The sequence below is a fragment of the Oncorhynchus clarkii genome, chromosome 27 (assembly GCF_045791955.1).
Source record: "Oncorhynchus clarkii lewisi isolate Uvic-CL-2024 chromosome 27, UVic_Ocla_1.0, whole genome shotgun sequence".
NCBI classification, from domain to species: Eukaryota; Metazoa; Chordata; class Actinopteri; order Salmoniformes; family Salmonidae; genus Oncorhynchus; species Oncorhynchus clarkii.
Genome location: NC_092173.1, coordinates 27,186,158 through 27,210,010, shown reverse-complemented (window position 1 = coordinate 27,210,010; position 23,853 = coordinate 27,186,158). Strand labels below are relative to the sequence as shown.

The window sequence follows — 23,853 nt, the reverse complement described above, 5'->3', positions numbered from 1 at the left end:
GAAAGACATTCCACAAATTAACTTTTAACAATTAACACCTGTTAATTGAAATGCACCTCATGAAGCTTGTTGAGAGAATGCCACGAGTGTTAAAATCTGTTATCAAGGCAAAGCGTGGCTACTTTGAAGAATCTCAAATATAAATATTTTTTGGTTACTACATGAATCCATATGTGTTATTTCATAGTTTTGATGTCTTCACTATTATTCTACAATGCAAAAATAAAGAAAAGCCCTGGAAGTAGGAGTAGGGCTGTCAACCTTTGAATGGTCCTGTATAGTGTATATACTAATCACTTACAAACATGAGACCTTCTGTTTGTAACAATGGCTGCACTTTTGCCGATTGACCTGCAGGTGGCGTCAGCGACCAGGGATCCAGTGTTGGGCATGAAGCTGACTGACATGCTGGCGGAACTGCAGACAGATGCACCTGGCGAAACACCGACACCAGGAGAAGAGACACAAGCACCAGTGACTCCACAGTAAGGCCTCTGCAACATGGCTTCAACCACACTCTTCACCTAGATGGAACCCACAGGAGGTTGGTGGCACCTTAATTGAGGGGGGGGCTTGTGATAATGGCTGGAGCTTATTAAGTGGAATGTTCTCAAATACATCAAACGCATGGTTTCCATGTGTTTAATGCCATTCCATTTGCTCCGATCCAGGCATTATGAGCCGTCCTCCCCTCAGCAGCCTTTACTGATGGAACCAACCATCCACCTCCACTGACTAAAGGGACTTTCAGTATCTGTCCAACACTAGACTAATACTTCTCAGTCCAGACTTTCTGAACAATGGATCAATAAGAAATACTTCTTGTTCAGTGTTTCTGGGTGGGCCTGGGCAGCTTTCACAACCCTCTATATTGACTGCAGGTTTTTGACCGGTAATGTGTAGGATTCCAAGTTATTGTACATTTCTGGTCTGGAACCTTGTAAGACTGATGTTATGCATAAGGCTGTAAATGCATATTCAGTGTGTGTAAAATATACTGTGTGTCCTCACCTGCAAGATGATGCTTACGTTGCAGTGTGCTTTGACTTTCGACAGGCCACCCCTGTTGATAGGTGACATCACTGTGATTATCGAGTGGCACCGAGTGATCAGTAAAGTAATTATATATATATTCTAGAATGTGGCCTCTTTTCCATTTTTCCTCTGTCGCTCACCCTCCGTTATCTTTCAGTCACGCTGTAGAACACTCATGCAAGACAAGCAAGCTGTGAGTGAGTGTTGATATTGCATTCTCCATTTGCTGCTGTGACAGTCTAATTCAGCAGTGTCTGCTGCCTGAGCTTCTGGGATGAAATGGAGATATTAATGCCGTATTGCTTCAGAGAAATACCACTGAGCACATAACCACATCAGCCGACTGGGGATGAGTAAATAAGCATCACAGGTGCCACATTAAAATAAATGCAAGGTAACATCTGTGGAAGGTATTCCACCAGATAGGAAAGGATTGACATCAACACCTACACACTGAATGATTGATAATTAAACTCCACAACTATATTTAAATGAAGATTAGTTTCTACTGCCACAATTCAAATGAGCACCACACCAACATTGCATATTGTTCTGAACATAATATTGGCATATGTATTTTTCCATGCGTATTTCAGATTCAATAACATCTCAAAGCACACCAGAATAACATGCCAAGTAACCAGTTATTAGAACCTCTGCAGGTTACCTTTTCTCTTCTCTCTAATCAGGATGATCATCGGTCTTCCTGTTCTCAGTGCTTGCAGAGACTTTGATCCACTATATGACCTAGCAGCCCTGCAGTTCAACTGCTATTTGAAAAGAAATCTAAACAGCGCTTATATCTAGAGCCTTGGCTTTGATATAGAGAAGTACTGGTCGGGGTTATTTGCTCTGGAATAAAACTTGCACCCATGAGCGTTTTCCCAGTTCCAAAGTTTCCCCCTCTTTCCTCCACCATCTTTTCTACGAGATGACCTTGGCGGTGTTTCTCATTATCGGCCGTCTTTCTGTTTATCAAAAGAGAACTGTCCATCTCAGTCTATTCTGCGCTCGCATGGAGAGGAGAAATGATATCACCAGAGTAATGGAATGGGTGATTGTCTGCACACAGTCAGAGAAAGCAATTCTGTGGCAGATGGATGGCTAGACTATCTGAGGGCCTAATGAACAGAAAGGGGGGATAGAATCAGGGAGAGAGGTAGAGAAGGGAAAGAATCGGAAGGAGGGAGAGTTTGGTTCGGAATGAAGAACAATCCTTGTCTGTCTGCCGAATCCACAGGCTTAGAGGGGAGAAACGGACACAGTTGGGTGTGTTAGCAAAACCTGTGGTTTGATGCAGTCCTCAAAGATGTGATTTTTGCACTGTTTTCCTTTATCTTGAGGGTTAAATAATATAGTTTCTGTAGAGGTGTGGGTGAGCATATACAGTTGAAGTCGGAAGATTACATACATTTAACAATCAGTTTCACAATTCCTGACATTTAATCCTAGTAAAAATTGTCTTAGGTCAGTTAGGATCACCACTTTATTTTAAGAATGTGACATGTCAGAATAATAGTAGTGATTTTATTTTTTCAATTACATTTCCAGTGGGTCAAGTTTACATACTCAATTAGTATTGGGTAGAATTGCCTTTTAAATTGCTTAACTTGGGTCAAAAGTTTTGGGTAGCCTTCCACAAGCTTCTCACAATAAGTTGGGAGAATTTAGGCGCATTCCTCCTGAAAGCTGGTGTAACTGAGTCAGGTTTGTAGGCCTCCTTGTTCGCACACACCTTTTTCAGTTCTGCCCACACATTTTCTACAGGATTGAGGTCAGAGTTTTGTGATGGCCACTCCAATACCTTGACTTTGTTGTCCTTAAGCCATTTTGCCACAACTTTGGAAGTATGCTTGTGGTCATTGTCTATTTTGAAGGCCCATTTGCGACCAAGCTTTAACTTCCTGACGGATGTCTTGAGATGTTGCTTCAATATATCCACATCATTTTACTTCTCATGATGCCATCTATTTTGTGAAGTGCACCAGTCCCTCTTGCAACTAAGCACCCCCACATCATGATGCTGCCACCCCCGTGCTTCACGGTTGGGATTGTGTTCTTCGGCTTGCAAGTCTCCCCCTTTTTCCTCCAAACATAACGATGGTCATTATGGCCAAACAGTTCTATTTTTGTTTCATCAGACCAACATTTTTTGTTTCATTTTTCCACAAAGTACTATCTTTGTCCCCATGTGCAGTTGCAAACCGTAGTCTGGCTTTTTTATGGCGGTTTTGGAGCCATGGCTTCTTCCTTGCTGAGCGGCCTTTCAGGTTATGTTGATATTGGACTCGTTTTACTGTGGATATAGATACTTTTGTACCTGTTTCCTCCAGCATCTTCACAAGGTCCCTTGCTGTTGTTCTGGGATTGATTTGCACTTTTCGCACCAAAGTACGTTCATCTCTAGGAGACAGAACGCGTCTCCTTCCTGAGCAGTATGACTGCTGCGTGGTCCCATGGTGTTTATACTTGCGTACTATTGTTTGTACAGATCAACGTGCTACCTTCAGGCGTTTGGAAATTGCTCCCAACGATGAACCAGACTTGTGGCCTACAATTTGTCTTTCCTAATTTCTTTTGATTTTCCCATGATGTCAAGCAAAGAGGCACTGATTTTGAAGGTAGGCCTTGAAATACATCCACAGGTACACCTCCAATTTACTCAAATGATGTCAATCGGAAGCTTCTAAAGCCATGACATCATTTTCTGGAATTTTCCAAGTTTTTTAAAGGCACAGTCAACTTAGTGTATGTAAACTTCTGACCCATTGGAATTGTGATGCAGTGAAATAATCAAAGTAATTTTTTCCAACAATTGTGTCATGCACAAAGTAGATATCCTAACCGACTTGCCAAAGCTATAGTTTGTTAACAAGAAATTTGTGGAGTGGTTGAAACACTTAGGTTTGAGTCATTAAAACTAGTTTATGTAAACTTTTGACTTCAACTGTAGCCTACTGAATATTCTGACATGCTTTCTGTATGTGTTGTATGGTTGAGTTTGTAAGTTCCAGGTGGAGAAATGCGGAGAGCAACCATTGTGGTAAGATGGAATTAATACAATGAACTTCACGAAGGAGGCCTTTTAACAAGAGAAACACTGTCTGGAAGTAGATGGCTTCTTGGCAGCAGCCACAAGATTTCTCAATATTTCCTTTCAAATGGTATTTTCAGGCAGGTAATACATTTTTTTTCTGCCAGGCTTCTGGCAAGGATCTCTGGATACAAATGATTCCAATTGAGCATGGACTGAAATTTAATTGATCAAAATGCCATTCTCTCTGTCATTGGAGTGTGAGTGTAGATAACAGTTTACTGCTTCTGACATAGTTTTCTAAAGTTCTGGCGGAGACTAGATACAGAATGAATCTTTAAGTGAAAAGTGTTTGGGCGAGAATTCTGCTTGAGGGCGGTGTTCTGTTTTATACAGTGCTTTTGGAAAGTTTTCAGACACCTTTACTTTTTTGTTAGGTTACAGCCTTATTCTAAAATGTATTACATTGAGGAAAGAAATCAATATACATACAATACAAAGTGAAAACAGGTTTAGATTAGATTTTTTTTCTAATAAAAAACAAAGTTAGAATTAATTGAAATATCACATTTACATAAGTATTCAGACCCTTTACTCAGTACTTTGTTGAAGCACCTTTGGCAACAATTACAGCCTCAAGTATTCTTGGGTATGTCGCTACAAGCTTGGCACACCTGTATTTGGGGAGTTTCCCATTTTTCTCTGAAGATCCTCACAAGCTCTGTCAGGTTTGATTGGGAGCATTGCTGCACAGCTATTTTCAGGTCTCCAGAGATGTCGGGCTTTGGCTGGGCCACTCATGGACATTCAGAGACTTGTCCTGAAGCCACTCCTGCGTTGTCATGGCTTTGTGCTTAGTCGTTGTCCTGATGGAATGTAAACCTTCGCCCAGTGAGGTTCTGAGCGCTCTGGAGCAGGTTTTCGTCAAGGATCTCCATTACTTTGCTCTGTTCTCTTTGCCTCGATCCTGACTAGTCTCCCAGTCCCTGCCGCTGAAAAACAGCCCCACAGCATTGTGCTGCCGCCACCATACTTCACCGTAGTGATGGTGCCAGGTTTCCTCCAGCTGTGATGCTTGGCGGTCAGGCCAAAGTTCAGTCTTGGTTTCATCAGACCAGAGAATCTTGTGTCTCATGATCTGAGTGTCTTTAGGTGCATTTTGGCAAACTCCAAACGGGCTGTCACGTGCCTTTTTTTACTGAGTGTCTTCCGTCTGGCCACTCCACCATAAAGTCTTGATTGGTGGAGTGCTGCAGAGATGTTTGTCCTTCTGGAAGATTCTCCCATATCTACAGAGGATACCTCCCTGACCAAGGCCCTTCTCCCCCGATTGCTCAGTTTGGCCTGGCGGCCAGCTCTAGGAAGAGTGTTTGGTGGTTCCAAAATTCTATTTAAGAATAATTTAGGCAACTGTGTTTTTGGTATTCTCCAGATCTGTGCCTCGACACAATCCTGTCTCGGAGCTCTACGGACAATTCCTTCGACCTCATGGCTTGGTTTTTGCTCTGACATGAGACCTTCTATAGACGGGTGTGTGCCTTTCCAAATCATGTCCAATCAATTGAATTTACCACAGGTGGACATCAATGAAGTTGTAGAAACATCTCAAGGATGATCAATGGAAACAGGATGCAACAGAGCTCAATTTCTAGTCTCTGAGCAAAGGGTCTGAATACTTATGTAAATAATGCATTTTTTTATTTGTACTACATTTGCAAACCATTCTAAACCTGTTTTTGTTTGTCATTGTGTATCGATTTGAGGATTTATTTTTTTCATCCATTTTAGAATAAGGCTGTAACAATGTGGAAAAAGTCAAGGAGTCTGAATACTTTCCGAAGGCACTGCATGTAACCACAACTATTCTTACTTGTTTTACACCTGGCACCTGGTTGGTTGTCAAATGTGATCAGTGGTAGAAAATAAAACTCAATTAATTAAATATGTAACAATGTATTTTCTCAAAATGTTGGGTAGCCTAGGTTGTGTAAATGATATAATTGAATGTGGTTTTAATTCTGGTTTGTAAGGGGCTGTAGAGTCACTGTATATACTGTACCATAGCCTATATACAATAGAACATTCAATAATTCATTCAATGGCTTTATTTACATTTTTCCATATTCATAAATGGGTCGAAATGTAAATTGAACTTTCTCTTCAATGCTTTCTCCCACTCTGTCTTTTTCTTCCTCCTCACTGGCAGTGCTGTCACAAAGCTATCTCATCTCGTTGGCATTATACAGTCGATGTCTAAAACTTAATTAATTCATTGTTTTGCCTTTCTATTGCTTACGATAAAGCCTGGCTTGTCAGTTACTTTGGTGGATAACTGTATCACAATTTGCAAGACAGTGTGGTGAGGGAGTTTAAATATTTTTTTAATGTCATGTTTTATTTTTTACATTTGATATCCTACCTACCCAGAAGTCATTATGTCCTTATCATACCATCCTTTTCCACCTTAAACAGCCTAAAGTTTGACTGTGTTTCACTTGATGTGTAGTTTTACCTGGAAGTGCTATTGATTTGGGCTGGGCAATTAGAACACAACAGTTCATACTCAATATGTTAATCTTACATATAAAAATGGTATGTAAACATATAAAAATAGGCATTCAAACAGCCAGAATTTAAAATCGACAAGCCAATTTCAGTGGTCAACAAATTGGACTCAAATGGCAAGCCTAATTAACGTTGTTTGCTTCTGTTTGTGGACCGACTGACTGACCGCTGCATGTACAGGAAAACACCCACACACTCACTGGAGGACCAAATCGGAAAGACAGGTAGGAGCAAGCCCATGTAATGCTTTGTAGGTTAGCAATAAAACCTTGAAATCAGCCCATGCCTTAACAGGAAGCCAGTGTAGAAAGGCTAGCACTGGAGTAATATGATCAAATTTCTTTGGTTCTAGTCAAGATTCTAGCAGCCGTATTTAGCACTAACTGAAGTTTATTTAGTGCTTTATCCAGGTAGCCGGAAAGTAGAGCATTGCAGTAGTCTAACCTATAAGTGACAAAAGCATGGATTAATTTCACATTTTTGGACAGAAAGTTTCTGATTTGTGTAATGTTATGTAGATGGAAAAAAGCTGTTCTTGAAACAGTCTTGATATGCTCACCAAAAGAGAGATCAGGGTCCAGAGTAACGCTGAGGTCCTTCACAGTTATATTTGAGGCTGTACAACCATAAAGATGAATCGTCAGATTCAACAGAAGATCTCTTTGAGCTGGAATTCCCTTGAGCTGGGATCTCCCACTCTCCCACTGCTGTGCGTCCCCTAAGTGGTTACGTGGCCTCGGATACAATATGCCACACTCTTGCCAAGGTTGCGTAATCATCCACTTCATTTGAGGAAGACCGCTGATTTAAATATTTTATTAATCAAATGTGTTTTGGGGTGTTAAAATACTATCACATTACACATTTACTCCATGCACATTAAAATTGTAGTATTACTTAATACAATTATTTGATCAATGGGAGTGAAGAAATGTGCTGTGCATTGATAACCACACCAAAGTAATAACTCTTTTTTTAAATGATTTCACACAATAGCCTGCTGATTTTGCAAGACCTTTTCTTTAATTTCGATTCCAGCACAAATTAAAATGTGACACTGACTTGCCCATGTGGATTGATGTTTAAGAATGGTCTCAGTTATTAGTTAAGAGTTCGACTAGCCACATGCAAAAAAATAGCAGCAGGTTGACATGCGAAATCTGCCAACGTAGTACAAATGAAGCCTGAGCTGGAATGGGATGCCTACTGAAGCTGGCTAGGGTTAGAAAACCCTGATTTAGATCTAGCTTTCTTCGTAGTATACCCCTCTGGCTGTGTCGACTCCAATGATGAGATATTGATTGGCTGAGAAATGTCATTGTTGAATAATAACCCCGGGCTATGAGGATTTCGCCCATTGTAGAGAGAGATTGAAAGTGAGAGCTTTCTCAGCCACTGGGTGGCACCCCAATCATACACAGAGTATTTCTTCCTTTTTGGGGTCTACCCAACGCACATACACAACACAGTTCAGTGAGTAATTGTCATCTGTGGCAAATTGAAGGGCAGATGCTTGTTCCAGCGTTCTTCCTATTTAAATGATCTTGTCAATATTTTTTACAAGGCCTTGGTTTTCCTCCCCCTACCTGTGACTGAGTTTGGATTGGAGAAAAAGACACGTGATTTATCAAAATCTGTCACTTCTTTTGTCAGTACAAGTACTTTGCAAGGGAGAAGGGTTCACAAAATGTCTAATGTGGGAGAGCATGCCTGTCATTTGTGTATGTATAGCAGGCATTTTAAGACATCCTCCTTGAAAATACAGCCTTTTCTCAGTTTACTTCACTTGCAACATCCTTTTGTAAGGTAAGTCATCCATCCAATACATTTCTTTCCCCAAGGCACCATAACTCCTCTGTCAGAGAGCATAGCATCAGGAAGTACAGGTGCTGCGTGCCTGATAAATCAATATATATATATATATATTTTTTTTTATTTTATTATTTTTTTAAGTAAAACATTTTTAGTCCAACAAATGAATAAACCTGGTCTTTATTACTGCTCTATAACAGAGTCAGCTGTGATGAAGGTTCTGGGCAGGGTGAAGGCCGGCTAGTGGTGACTGTTTAACAGTCTGATGGCCTGGAGATAGAATATGTTTCTCGGGCCCAGCTTTGATGCACCTGTACTGTCTCCACCTTTCTAGATGGTAGTGGGCTGAACAGGCTGTGGCTTGGTCATTGGTGATCTTCTTGGACTTCCTGTTACACTGGGTGATGCGTTGCGCTGACCGCACCACCCTCTGGAGAGCCCTGCGATAGCGGACGGTGTAATTGCCATACCAGGCGGTGATACAGTCCGACAGGATGCTCTCAATGGTGCATCTGTAGAAATTTGTGAGGGTCTCTGGGGGCCAAGTCTAATTTCTTCAGCTTCCCGATGTTGAAGAGAGTTTGTTGCGCCGCCTTCACCACCAGGTCTGTGTGAAGGGACCATTTCAGGTTGTCGGTGATGTGCACACTGAGGAACTTGAAGCTTTTGACCCTCACTACTGCGGTCCTGTCGATGTGGATGGGAGGTTCCTGTAGTCCATCATCAGCTTCTTTGTTTAGTTGACATTGTGGGAGAGGTTATTTTCCTGGCACCACCCATCCAGGACTCTCACCTCATCCCCGTAGGCTGTTTCATCGTCAGTGTCCAAAACATTTTGCATTAATCTAAATGCATGAGAATTTACTTAGATTTTTATTTAACAATTGTGGGTTAACTGCCTTGTTCAGGGGCAGAACGACAGATTTTTACCTTGTCAGCTCGGGGATTCGATCTTGCAACCTTTTGGTTGCTAGCCCTACGCTCTAACCACTAGGCTACCTGCCGCCCGATTTGCTTCAGAAAGACTACAGTATGAGGCTACCTACCGTACATGAACATGCAAAATGACTAGCTTCTGGGATTAGCCACTAAGTTTCCAAGGATAATAGAGACTGACACAGTCACTTAGCACGGTAACGTTCTGTGTTCCATTAATTAGATTACATTAGGCCAACTGGGAAACTGGGTGGGCTTGGAGGATAATACTGTCACCCTGAATGGTTTGTTTGACCTGGCTCTAAAACCTGCACCTGAATTATATTGTTATTTTTTACAAAACCACTATGCCATATGTAAAATAATATGAATTGAGTTTAAAATCTTGTTTTTGCAGTGTGTGGAGAGCATTCTCTCACTTCCTTAGTGCTACTGCCCTGGCTCTATGTGCACACATCAGTTTGATTGAGTGCAGCAACCATCTCCTACTTGGCAACTGGGAAGCATTCATCTTTGACATGTCCAATACCACCCTTGTCCACATCAGTCTAGTTGTTCAAGCAAGCACTAATCCATTAGTGGAATTGATGGACAGTAACAAAATCTATGTTGAATGCAATTAAATGAATGTGTATTTTTACCAGTGAAAAATGGGTAAAGTGGGTGGGAAAAACAAAACTCATATTGACAGCTTTCTTTAATTGGACATATGAGGGACATACTTACCTCTTTGTGTGTTTGGGTGCATTTGTATATGTCTCTCTTCATGTTTAGTCCCTTGTCTTACAATGAGAGTTAAGTTGCGGGTAGTGTGTAGTTGGCTAGCGTCAGGGCTGAAGTCTCATCACGAGGCCCAGGTGCAGATGGAATTAGACAATAAGAGGCGTGAAAGTAGTAAATTCAGAGAAGCGTAACGGTTGCTCTGAGGGAGGAGGAGGGAGGGAGAGGAGGGAGACCGGGTTATATGAGCGTTTTAAAGGGTTAGATTTGCGGTGTCTTGCCCCCACCAACCAAAACCCAGATAAAACGGGAGTGTGAACACATCAGCGAGTACCCATGACAACTGAAGAGGAACAAATGTCACACTGAGCGCTGGATGACTGGCAGCCGCCTGCTCCCTTCATCCCCCTCCACCGCCAGCCGTGGCAAATGCCACAGGATGTATTATGCAGATACAGTAGTCACACACACTCCAGCCCAGAGAGCCAGCCAGTCAAAGAGCTGAGAAGTTCAATTCAGAGCCTCCACTCTGTGGCTGTCTGTGGTACAATTTTAGACAGGTGTCCATCTGTCTGGGTTATTGATATATTAAAAAACACAATCTGGGATATTTCCATCTGCTCATTGATAAATACCTTAATGAGATTAGTATAACTGTCTTGCATTAGACCTACAATATGTATTCACAACACCAGGATTAAGACTACGTGTGTAAAGGTGCTTCCTTTGTGGTTTGAACCAATTATCCATAATTCAATGCATTTTGTCATTTGGGTGAAGTGTCCCTTTAAAAAAATGTTGAATGCTTATTCATATCATTCTGCAAGCATGCAGTGTCTGAAGACAAACAGTGGACCTCTGGTCTGGTTCGTCTCCGTCTGTCTGGGTGGTGGCAGAGCGAGGCGCCCGGACGGTAAAGGACCTCACCATAATCAATGGCAGGTTGGCTCCACTGGGTGTTGGAGCCCTTTTCACAAACCCTGTTTGTCTTACTCCTCCGTAAGCAGCTCAGGCTTGGAAGAAATACTGTTTTATACCAGTGTACTGCTCAGGGTATTGATTGGAACCTGCTTGTCTGTTTATTTATTGTTTATTTATTTATCTGTCCTGGGAGTCTAAGCGTGAGACCAAATCTCCATAACTCGAGGACAAGTTCCAAACAAATAAGGGCATGCTTCTTGTACCGCTGGTCTTAAAGTACAATCTCTTCGCAGTTCTCTTCGCAGTTCTCTCAGTTCTCTCAGTTCTCAGTTCTCTGGCTTGTGCATCTTTTCATTGGAGATCTTCGTCAGAAGTTTAAATGAGCGTTGTGCCATGTAGACATTTAAAGGTGCATTTTGCACGATGTTCTTCTTTGAAAATGAATATTAAAAACTGTTCAGCTCAAGCAGTGGTGTTGGTAGACTGTCTCTCCTTATTCATGTCTGTCTGCAAGTGAAATTGGCAGGCTGACTGTGTCCATGGCCGGGTAAAGGGTTCAAACGTTTCCTGCCTGGTTCTGCCTCCTCACTGTTGACGTGTGTGTGATCCAGGTCAATGTAATTTGCTCTGCAGGCTTGTTAATTTCAGACGGCATTAAAATGCACAGGCTCACTCTGGGCTCCGCCCCAGGCTGTTCCCTCGCCCCTGTCACCTACAGCACCTTTCACATGATACAATTCAAAATAATTGGCCAGATAATTAATCCTTGTGAAATGGCCTCCTAATAAGCGTAAATTGCATACAACAGCTTAAGCTCGCTTTTTAAAATCTCATCAGAGCTCACGATTAAGCTTGAAAAGGACCAGGCCTGGAGAGCTCTCGAGGCCCATGCAGCACATTAAAGTCTCTCATTTAGCCATGTCTCTCTCTGCGCTTACCTTCTGCCAAAGTGTTTATTTCTAAATAATGATGGAAAAGGCACTATTGACAGATGGAGCAGGCAGGAGGTGGTGGAGTGAGGGCAGTTTGGGGTATATAATGTAGCACCATGCCTGGTGGTGGAGAGAGGGTAGCTTGGGGTATATACTGTGCCTGGTGGTGGAGAGAGGGCAGCTTGGGGTATATACAGTGCCTGGTGGTGGAGAGAGGACAGTTTGGGGTATGTAATGTAGCACCATGCCTGGTGGTGGAGAGAGGGTAGCTTGGGGTATATACTGTGCCTGGTGGTGGAGAGAGGGCAGCTTGGGGTATATACAGTGCCTGGTGGTGGAGAGAGGGCAGCTTGGGGTATATACTGTGCCTGGTGGTGGAGAGAGGGCAGCTTGGGGTATATAATGTAGCACCATGCCTGGTGGTGGAGAGAGGGTAGCTTGGGGTAAATACTGTGCCTGGTGGTGGAGAGAGGGCAGCTTGGGGTATATACAGTGCCTGGTGGTGGAGAGAGGGCAGCTTGGGGTATATACTGTGCCTGGTGGTGGAGAGAGGGCAGCTTGGGGTATATAATGTAGCACCATGCCTGGTGGTGGAGAGAGGGTTGCTTGGGGTATATACTGTGCCTGGTGGTGGAGAGAGGGCAGCTTGGGGTATATACAGTGCCTGGTGGTGGAGAGAGGGCAGCTTGGGGTATATACTGTGCCTGGTGGTGGAGAGAGGGCAGCTTGGGGTATATACAGTGCCTGGTGGTGGAGAGAGGGTAGCTTGGGGTATATACTGTGCCTGGTGGTGGAGAGAGGGCAGCTTGGGGTATATACTGTGCCTGGTGGTGGAGAGAGGGCAGCTTGGGGTATATAATGTAGCTCCATGCCTGGTGGTGGAGAGAGGGCAGCTTGGGGTATATAATGTAGCACCATGCCTGGTGGAGAGAGGGCAGCTTGGGGTATATAATGTAGCACCATGCCTGGTGGAGAGAGGGCAGCTTGGGGTATATAATGTAGCACCATGCCTGGTGGAGAGAGGGCAGCTTGGGGTATATAATGTAGCTCCATGCCTGGTGGTGGAGAGAGGGCAGCTTGGGGTATATACTGTGCCTGGTGGTGGAGAGAGGGCAGCTTGGGGTATATACTGTGCCTGGTGGTGGAGAGAGGGCAGCTTGGGGTATATACAGTGCCTGGTGGTGGAGAGAGGGTAGCTTGGGGTATATACTGTGCCTGGTGGTGGAGAGAGGGCAGCTTGGGGTATATACTGTGCCTGGTGGTGGAGAGAGGGCAGCTTGGGGTATATACTGTGCCTGGTGGTGGAGAGAGGGCAGCTTGGGGTATATAATGTAGCTCCATGCCTGGTGGAGAGCGGGCAGCTTGGGGTATATAATGTAGCACCATGCCTGGTGGTGGAGAGAGGGCAGCTTGGGGTATATAATGTAGCACCATGCCTGGTGGTGGAGAGAGGGCAGCTTGGGGTATACAATGTAGCACCATGCCTGGTGGTGGAGAGAGGGCAGCTTGGGGTATATAATGTAGCACCGTGCCTGGTGGAGAGAGGGCAGCTTGGGGTATATAATGTAGCACCATGCCTGGTGGTGGAGGGCAGCTTGGGGTATATACTGTGCCTGGTGGTGGAGAGAGGGCAGCTTGGGGTATATACTGTGCCTGGTGGTGGAGAGAGGGCAGCTTGGGGTATATACTGTGCCTGGTGGTGGAGAGAGGGCAGCTTGGGGTATATAATGTAGCTCCATGCCTGGTGGAGAGCGGGCAGCTTGGGGTATATAATGTAGCACCATGCCTGGTGGTGGAGAGAGGGCAGCTTGGGGTATATAATGTAGCACCATGCCTGGTGGTGGAGAGAGGGCAGCTTGGGGTATATATTGTAGCACCATGCCTGTGGCTCTAAGACACTCTAACCTGGGGTATCATCACACTCTGGAGGGCCGGAGCACAACGGTACACACTCACACACACACACACACACACACACACGTCTCCCCAAACCACAGCATCAAGACCTTGGCATGCAGCCCCTCCCCTCCCTGCCTGTCTATGATCACTACTAATAAGTTCATTCGTTAACTGCCACCACATTTGCACACAGCGAACTTTGGGCAAAGAATAAGCAAGTAACCGGACTGTAGCAAGAAGAGCCTTTGACAGTAGCTACAGCTGACTGGAGGCTATAAGCAGGAGACAGTGGGGAGGGAGGAATGGGAGCTGACTGGAGGCTATAACCAGGAGACAATGGGGAGGGAGGAATGGGAGCTGACTGGAGGCTATAACCAGGAGACAGTGGGGAGGGAGGAATGGGAGCTGGCTGGAGGCTATAAGCAGGAGACAGTGTGGAGGGAGGAATGGGAGCTGACTGGAGGCAATAAGCAGGAGACAGCGGGGAGGGAGGAATGGGAGCTGGCTGGAGGCTATAAGCAGGAGACAGTGTGGAGGGAGGAATGGGAGCTGACTGGAGGCTATAAGCAGGAGACAGCGGGGAGGGAGGAATGGGAGCTGGCTGCTGTAATGAGTTAAGAAGCAGCACCAGAAAAGGACTGTTTTTAAGGGAACTGTTACAGTGTATTGCTGCCAGACTCGATGTTGACATTTCTTTAACAATACACCACTGGGCTCTTTGTTCTCTTTGTCAGGCGGCACTGGGTGCCAAGCCTTTATACAGAGACACATTTTAATTGAAGCCTTCGTGAAGTTGTGTGCACATTTTCAGTTTGGATAACATCACATCCTCCCTTGTCAGGTAATTGCTGTTTGTCCAGAGCTGTAACCATTTCAAAGCCGAAAGCACAGTTTGTGTTCTATCTTGTTCTTGATAAAGGGAGATCAAAGTTATACAGATCTTACGGCTTTATTTCTCAATAACTAGCTCTCCCCTCATACACAACAACATCAACTTAACTTCATTCACACAGTCCCAACTAGCCCCCCTCTTTTTTGTGATATCCAATTGGTAGTTAGTCTTGTCCCATTGGTGCAACTCCCCTACAGAGGCAAAGGTCGAGAGCTTTTTGACACACTGCTCGCTTAACCCGGAAGCCAGCCGCACCAATGTGTTGGAGGATACACTGTCCAGCTTGCAGGTGCCCAGCCCACCACACAGAGTTGCTAGAGCACGATGGGACAAGGAAATCCCAGCCGGCCAAGCCGGTTGGTGCTGGGCCAATGGGTCTCAGCCAGCTGCCTCATGGGTCTCAGCCAGCTGTGACATAGCCTGGGATCGAACCCAGGTCTGTAGTGACACCTCAAGCACTGTGATACAGTGCCTTAGACCGTTGCGCCACTCGGGAGGCCAAATTGTGTAATATATTTAACCAGTGTTAGATCTAGTTTGCGTGGGAGTAAAGTTTAAATGGAGAATTGAATTGTGTTTGCAACAACATGCAGATTTCTGTGCAGACATAGCTGCTGATTATGATTGGTGTGTTATTGCTCTCTAGAGCATAACAAATCGCCATTATGTTGTTTTGCTGAGACTAATTTAATTGTCACATTGTCATAAAATTAATTATCTGTCATTTATATTGATGCCATAAGCGCAAGTAAAGAGTGCAGCTGCTGCCTCTGGCACCGCAGCTAAAAGTACACCCAGACCGGCTCCAGGTCTCCCACTCTGTTTGGGAAGGAGGAGAGGGATTTGATGTTACCTCTGAGGGACTCCTACAAGCACCTACAAGCAGTAGCCAGCCATGGCTTGTCCTACTGAGCGAGCGAGCTCTGTGTGTGGGTGTGTTTCCCCTCAGTGCCCCTAATTTAGTTGTGCCATGAGTGGTCAGGCTGTGGTGAGAGACCCCTTCCTTCCCAGCAGATAAAGAGGCTAAAGAGCTGGACTAGATTGTTTAAATGTCATGGTCAGGTCTGCTTTTTGTCTACTGCTACAAGGACCTCTTGGCTCTGGAGGGTTCTTCATCAAATATACTGTATCCCCACCCTATGGGTCACGGTGGAGAGGAAGAGGAGCAGCTATCCTCTTGCTATTTCTGAGATTAACTCCACAGCAGCGCTCAGTGAATATCAATTATATGGTTGTCTTTTTCCTCAAATCTTAGCATTTGATAAATTCCTGCTAGTCGAAACTTTAGCAAATGTCATTTCTGAATGGCGGTAGAAAGGGGGTATGTCTCTATTCTGTCTCTATCATCTCTCTGTCCCTGCCGGCTCTACCCATCATTGATGATACTCCCCTTGTGAATATCAGTGGTATAGTGGACGGTAAACTCAAATGAACCCAGATTAATCACATTTTATTTTTGGAATAGCAGTTTCTCACTTAATGCTATAAACATGTTTTATGTATTAGGGTGAGTATACAGGGTGGGCCAGTGAGTACAGTGATGGGGTAGTAGTGACTAAGCAGTGGGTACAGGGATGGGGGGAAGTAGAGAATAGCCAGTGGGTACAGGGATGGGGGTAGTAGTGACTAAGCAGTGGGTACAGGGATGGGGTAGTAGTGACTAAGCAGTGGGTACAGGGATGGGGTAGTAGTGAATGACCAGTGGGTACAGGGATGGGGGTAGTAGTGACTAAGCAGTGGGTACAGTGATGGGGTAGTAGTGAATGGCCAGTGGGTACAGGGATGGGGGTAGTAGTGACTAAGCAGTGGGTACAGGGATGGGGTAGTAGTGAATAGCCAGTGAGTACAGTGATGGGGTAGTAGTGAATGGCCAGTGGGTACAGGGATGGGGGTAGTAGTGACTAAGCAGTGGGTACAGTGATGGGGTAGTAGTGAATGGCCAGTGGGTACAGGGATGGGGGTAGTAGTGACTAAGCAGTGGGTACAGGGATGGGGTAGTAGTGAATAGCCAGTGAGTACAGGGATGGGGTAGTAGTGAATGGCCAGTGGGTACAGGGATGGGGTAGTAGTGAATAGCCAGTGGGTACAGGGATGGGGTAGTAGTGAATAGCCAGTGGGTACAGGGATGGGGTAGTAGTGAAATAGCCAGTGGGCACAGGGATGGGGTAGTAGTGAAGGGCCAGTGGGTACAGGGATGGGGTAGTAGTGAATGGCCAGTGGGTACAGTGATGGGGTAGTAGTGAATGGCCAGTGGGTACAGGGATGGGGTAGTAGTGAATAGCCAGTGGGTACATTGATGGGGTAGTAGTGAATGGCCAGTGGGCACAGGGATGGGGTAGTAGTAAATAGCCAGTGGGTACAGGGATGGGGTAGTAGTGAAGGGCCAGTGGGTACAGGGATGGGGTAGTAGTGAATGGCCAGTTGGTACAGTGATGGGGTACTAGTGAATGGCCAGTGGGTACAGGGATGGGGGTAGTAGTGAATAGCCAGTGGGTACAGTGATGGGGGTAGTAGTGAATAGCCAGTTGGTACAGTGATGGGGTACTAGTGAATGGCCACAGGGTACAGGGATGGGGGTAGTAGTGAATCAAATCAAATCAAATCAAATTTTATTTGTCACATACACATGGTTAGCCAGTGGAATAGCCAGTGGGTACAGTGATGGGGGTAGTAGTGAATAGCCAGTTGGTACAGTGATGGGGTACTAGTGAATGGCCACAGGGTACAGGGATGGGGGTAGTAGTGAATAGCCAGTGGGTACAGTGATGGGGGTAGTAGTGACTAAGCAGTGGGTACAGTGATGGGGTAGTAGTGAATGGCCAGTGGGTACAGGGATGGGGGTAGTAGTGACTAAGCAGTGGGTACAGTGATGGGGTAGTAGTGAATGGCCAGTGGGTACAGGGATGGTGGTAGTAGTGAATAGCCAGTGGGTACAGTGATGGGGTAGTAGTGAATGGCCAGTGGGTACACGGATTGGGTAGTAATGAATAGCCAGTGAGTACAGTGATGGGGTAGTAGTGAATGGCCAGTGGGTACAGGGATGGGGTAGTAGTGAATGGCCAGTGGGTACAGGGATGGGGTAGTAATGAAGGGCCATGGGTACAGGGATGGGGTAGTAGTGAATAGCCAGTGGGCACAGGGATGGGGTAGTAGTGAATAGCCAGTGGGCACAGGGATGGGGTAGTAGTGAATGGCCAGTGGGTACAGGGATGGGGTAGTATTGAAGGGCCATGGGTACAAGGATGGGGTAGTAGTGAATAGCCAGTGGGCACAGGGGTGGGGTAGTAGTGAATAGCCAGTGGGTACAGGGATGGGGTAGTAGTGAGTAAAGGGATGGGGTAGTAATGATTGGCCAGTGGGTACAGGGATGGGGTAGTAGTGAATGGCCAGTGGGTACAGGGATGGGGTAGTAGTGAATAGCCAGTGAGTACAGGGATGGGGTAGTAATGATTGGCCAGTGGGCACAGGGATGGGGTAGTAGTGAATAGCCAGTGGGTACAGGGATGGGGTAGTAGTGAATAGCCAGTGAGTACAGGGATGGGGTAGTAATGAATAGCCAGTGAGTACAGGGATGGGGTAGTAATGAATAGCCAGTGGGTACAAAATCAAATCAAATCAAATTGTATTTGTCACATACACATGGTTAGCAGATGTTAATGCGAGTGTAGCGAAATGCTTGTGCTTCTAGTTCCGACAATACAGTAATAACCAACAAGTAATCTAGCTAACAATTCCAAAACTACTACCTTATAGACACAAGTGTAAGGGGATAAAGAATATGTACATAAAGATATATGAATGAGGGATGGTACAGAGCGGCATAGGCAAGATACAGTAGATGGTATTGAGTGCAGTATATACATATGAGATGAGTATGTAAACAAAGTGGCATAGTTAAAGTGGCTAGTGATACATGTATTACATAAAGATGCAGTAGATGATATAGAGTACAGTATATACGTATGCATGTGAGATGAATAATGTAGGGTATGTACACATTATATTTGGTAGCATTGTTTAAAGTGGCTAGTGATATATTTTACATCATTTCCCATCAATTCCCATTATTAAAGTGGCTGGAGTTGAGTCAGTGTGTTGGCGGCAGCCACTCAATGTTAGTGGTGGCTGTTTAACAGTCTGATGGCCTTGAGATAGAAGCTGTTTTTCAGTCTCTCGGTCCCAGCTTTGATGCACCTGTACTGACCTCGCCTTCTGGATGATAGCGGGGTGAACAGGCAGTGGCTCGGGTGGTTGTTGTCCTTGATGATCTTTATGGCCTTCCTGTGACATCGGGTGGTGTCCTGGAGGGGAGGTAGTTTGCCCCCGGTGATGCGTTGTGCAGACCTCACTACCCTCTGGAGAGCCTTACGGTTGTGGGCGCAGCAGTTGCTGTACCAGGCGGTGATACAGCCCGACAGGATGCTCTCGATTGTGCATCTGTAGAAGTTTGTGAGTGCTTTTGGTGACAAGCCAAATTTCTTCAGCCTCCTGAGGTTGAAGAGGCCTTGCTGCGCCTTCTTCACGATGCTGTCTGTGTGGGTGGACCAATTCAGTTTGTCTGTGATGTGTACGCCGAGGATCTTAAAACTTACTACCCTCTCCACTACTGTTCCATCGATGTGGATAGGGGGGTGTTCCCTCTGCTGTTTCCTGAAGTCCACAATCATCTCCTTAATTTTATTGACGTTGAGTGTGAGGTTATTTTCCTGACACCACACTCCGAGGGCCCTCACCTCCTCCCTGTAGGCCGTCTCGTCGTTGTTGGTAATCAAGCCTACCACTGTTGTGTCGTCCGCAAACTTGATGATTGAGTTGGAGGTGTGCGTGGCCACACAGTCGTGGGTGAACAGGGAGTACAGGAGAGGGCTCAGAACGCACCCTTGTGGGGCCCCAGTGTTGAGGATCAGCGGGGTGGAGATGTTGTTGCCTACCCTCACCACCTGGGGCGGCCCGTCAGGAAGTCCAGTACCCAGTTGCACAGGGCGGGGTCGAGACCCAGGGTCTCGAGCTTGATGACGAGCTTGGAGGGCACTATGGTGTTAAATGCCAAGCTGTAGTCGATGAACAGCATTCTCACATAGGTATTCCTCTTGTCCAGATGGGTTAGGGCAGTGTGCAGTGTGGTTGAGATTGCATCGTCTGTGGACCTATTTGGGCGGTAAGCAAATTGGAGTGGGTCTAGGGTGTCAGGTAGGGTGGAGGTGATATGGTCCTTGACTAGTCTCTCAAAGCACTTCATGATGACGGAAGTGAGTGCTACGGGGCGGTAGTCGTTTAGCTCAGTTACCTTAGCTTTCTTGGGAACAGGAACAATGGTGGCCCTCTTGAAGCATGTGGGAACAACAGACTGGGATAGGGATTGATTGAATATGTCCGTAAACACACCAGCCAGCTGGTCTGCGCATGCTCTGAGGGCGCGGCTGGGGATGCCGTCTGGGCCTGCAGCCTTGCGAGGGTTAACACGTTTAAATGTTTTCCTCACGTCGGCTGCAGTGAAGAAGAGTCCGCATGTTTTGGTTGCGGGCCGTGTCAGTGGCACTGTATTGTCCTCAAAGCGGGCAAAAAAGTTATTTAGTCTGCCTGGGAGCAAGACATCCTGGTCCGTGACGGGGCTGGTTTTCTTTTTGTAATCCGTGATTGACTGTAGACCCTGCCACATACCTCTTGTGTCTGAGCCGTTGAATTGAGATTCTACTTTGTATCTATACTGACGCTTAGCTTGTTTGATTGCCTTGCGGAGGGAATAGCTACACTGTTTGTATTCGGTCATGTTTCCGGTCACCTTGCCCTGATTAAAAGCAGTAGTTCGCGCTGTCAGTTTCACGCGAATGCTGCCATCAATCCACGGTTTCTGGTTTGGGAATGTTTTAATCGTTGCTATGGGAACGACATCTTCAACGCACGTTCTAATGAACTCGCTCACCGAATCAGCGTATTCGTCAATGTTGTTGTTTGATGCAATACGAAACATATCCCAGTCCACGTGATGGAAGCAGTCTTGGAGTGTGGAATCAGATTGGTCGGACCAGTGTTGGACAGACCTCAGCGCGGGAGCTTCTTGTTTTAGTTTCTGTCTGTAGGCAGGGATCAACAAAATGGAGTCGTGGTCAGCTTTTCCGAAAGGAGAGCGGGGCAGGGCCTTATATGCGTCGCGGAAGTTAGAATAGCAATGATCCAAGGTTTTTCCAGCCCTGGTTGCGCAATCGATATGCTGATACAATTTAGGGAGTGTTGTTGTTTTCAGATTAGCCTTGTTAAAATCTCCAGCTACAATGAATGCAGCCTCAGGATATATGGATTCCAGTTTGCAAAGAGTCAAATAAAGTTTGTTCAGAGCCATTGATGTGTCTGCTTAGGGGGGAATATATACGGCTGTGATTATAATCGAAGAGAATTCCCTTGGTAGATAATGCGGTCGACATTTGATTGTGAGGAATTCTAAATCAGGTGAACAGAAGGACTTGAGTTCCTGTATGTTGTTGTGGCCACACCACGTCTCGTTAACCATGAAGCATACGCCCCCGCCCCTCTTCTTACCAGAAAGATGTTTGTTTCTGTCGGCGCGATGCGTGGAGAAACCAGCTGGCTGCACCGACTCCGATAGCGTCTCTCCAGTGAGCCATGTTTCCATGAAGCAAAGAACGTTACAGTCTCTGATGTCCCTCTGGAATGCTACCCTTGCTCGGATTTCATCAACCTTGTTGTCAAGAGACTGGACATTGGCGAGTAGAATCCTAGGGAGTGGCGCGCGATGTGCCCGTCTCCGGAGCCTGACCAGAAGACCGCTTCGTTTCCCCCTTTTACGAAGTAGTTTTTTTGGGTCGCCGGCTGGGATCCATTCCGTTGTCCTGGGTGAAAGGCAGAACACAGGATCCGCTTTGCGAAAGTCATATTCTTGGTCGTATTGATGGTGAGTTGACGCTGCTCTTATATTCAGTAGTTATTCTCGACTGTATGTAATGAAACCTAAGATGACCTGGGGTACCAATGTAAGAAATAACACGTAAAAAACAAAAAACTGCAGTTTCCTAGGAACGCGAAGCAAGGCAGCCATCTCTGTCGGCGCCGTAAGTTATAGGGATGGGGTAGTAGTGAATAGCCAGTGGGTACAGGGATGGGGGTAGTAGTGAATAGCCAGTGGGTACAGGGATGGGGTAGTAGTGAATAGCCAGTGGGTAGAGGGATGTGGTAGTAGTGAATAGCCAGTGAGTACAGGGATGAGGTAGTAGTGAATAGCCAGTGGGTACAGGGATGGGGTAGTAGTGAATGGCCAGTGGGTACAGGGATGGGGTAGTAGTGAATGGCCAGTGGGTACAGGGATGGGGTAGTAGTGAAGGGCCAGTGGGTACAGGGATGGGGTAGTAGTGAATGGCCAGTGGGTACAGGGATGGGGTAGTAGTGAAGGGCCAGTGGGTACAGGGATGGGGTAGTAGTGAAGGGCCAGTGGGTACAGGGATGGGGTAGTAGTGAAGGGCCAGTGGGTACAGGGATGGGGTAGTAGTGAAGGGCCAGTGGGTACAGGGATGGGGTAGTAGTGAAGGGCCAGTGGGTACAGGGATGGGGTAGTAGTGAAGGGCCAGTGGGTACAGGGATGGGGTAGTAGTGAAGGGCCAGTGGGTACAGGGATGGGGTAGTAGTGAATTTTGTATTTATTTTTATTTTTTTATTTCACCTTTATTTAACCAGGTAGGCAAGTTGAGAACAAGTTCTCATTTACAATTGCGACCTGGCCAAGATAAAGCAAAGCAGTTCGACAGATACAACGACACAGTTGTTGTTACACATGGAGTAAAACAAACATACAGTCAATAATACAGTATAAACAAGTCTATATATGATGTGAGCAAATAGCCAGTGGGTACAGGGATGGGGTAGTAATGAATGGCCAGTGGGTACAGGGATGGGGGTAGTAGTGAATAGCCAGTGGGTACAGGGATGGTGTAGTAATGAATGGCCAGTGGGTACAGGGATGGAGTATGTGGCCAGTGGGATTTGAGAAAGGTGCCAATCTCTGGGATGGCCTTTTCCTTTTTGAGAGCCATGTGGCCTACTTCTGTGATGCAACCGAGGCCAACCCATTAATATGATAACACCTTCACAGCTTGGGCTGGCCAGACAATTTTTTGCCCCTGGGGAGCTGTCAATAACGGGCTTGGGTCTCCCAGTAAAGCCCACCGTTCCCCTCCACGTGGCAGCAGAGAATACATCCTTCAACTTTCATTCCATATTAATGTTTGTCAAGAGGCTGGCCGGCCGTCTCTGGTGGGGATGGGCCATTCTGAGAGGCCCAGTAATGAGAATCTTTAATATAGCCTGTCTCACTTGGCTGCGGATGAGATTGTTCCTGCTAAACTCCCGCTATGAGATAAAATACTATTTATTTTTTAACATGCATGCTGGCCGGCGTCTCATTTATTTATTTTTTCTTCTACAGAGGAAGGGCAATAGTTATTTCTGCCCTTGTTGTGAAGTCTCGGCCTCATTGGATTGGGTAATAATAACCTTGGAGGGATGATACAGAAGGCTTCCATCGCCCGCTTGTCTATTCCTGAGAGGTAGCTAGCACTTTCAGGTTTGCTCCTGTGTGTTCCCAAATACAGTGTTGGTTGGTGTACAGTTGGGGGCTCCAGCACAGTAATCATCTCATAAGTAATGCGACAGTGTTGTGCCGCAGTAATAAACGGAAGATTTTTCTAACGTTTTTTTTTCTTTTCTTCTCATGAATAACATAAAAAATTCAAACCAGAGAAAGAAGACGGTGATAAAGCAGCCCTTAATAATTATAGTTTTAAATAAATAATGAGGCCTCGTCTGGATCCATTCTTCCTGTCTTTTTTTTACTCTCCTGTCCTCCTCTCTCATTCCTGCGCTCCATCCTTTCCTCCACGACTGATCAATTCCTCAAGGACACGACAGGGAGATTTTCTGATGACACTGCTCCACTTTGTTTCCTGGGTGGGAGAGAGTTCTCTTCCCAACTACTTTTTCCTCTTTTGTCCTCGATTAACAGCATTGGGACAAAATTATTACCAAGTATCTAATTTATTTCGCTAGAGCCTGTTAGGGGTCAAGATTGAATGGCATCCTGACTGTTTAGATGATTGCAG

General features: G+C 45.7%; 1 protein-coding gene across 3 annotated transcripts in view; it reads left to right on the top strand.

Moving 5' to 3' along the window:
* LOC139385582 (small ribosomal subunit protein mS23-like) overlaps positions 1-23,853 on the top strand; it is a 36,418-nt gene that overhangs the window by 3,518 nt on the left and 9,047 nt on the right. The window contains exons 5-6 of one of the 3 annotated variants that reach the window (XR_011628966.1): positions 358-966; positions 5,864-6,333. Coding sequence is in view for 1 of the 3 variants with exons in the window: in XM_071130760.1 (XP_070986861.1) it covers positions 358-485 (128 nt within the window). In the remaining 2 variants the exon portion in view is untranslated. Of the gene's footprint in view, positions 1-357; positions 967-5,863; positions 6,334-23,853 lie in introns of those variants that run through there. The other 2 variants (XR_011628967.1, XM_071130760.1) reach the window with 2 other exon arrangements.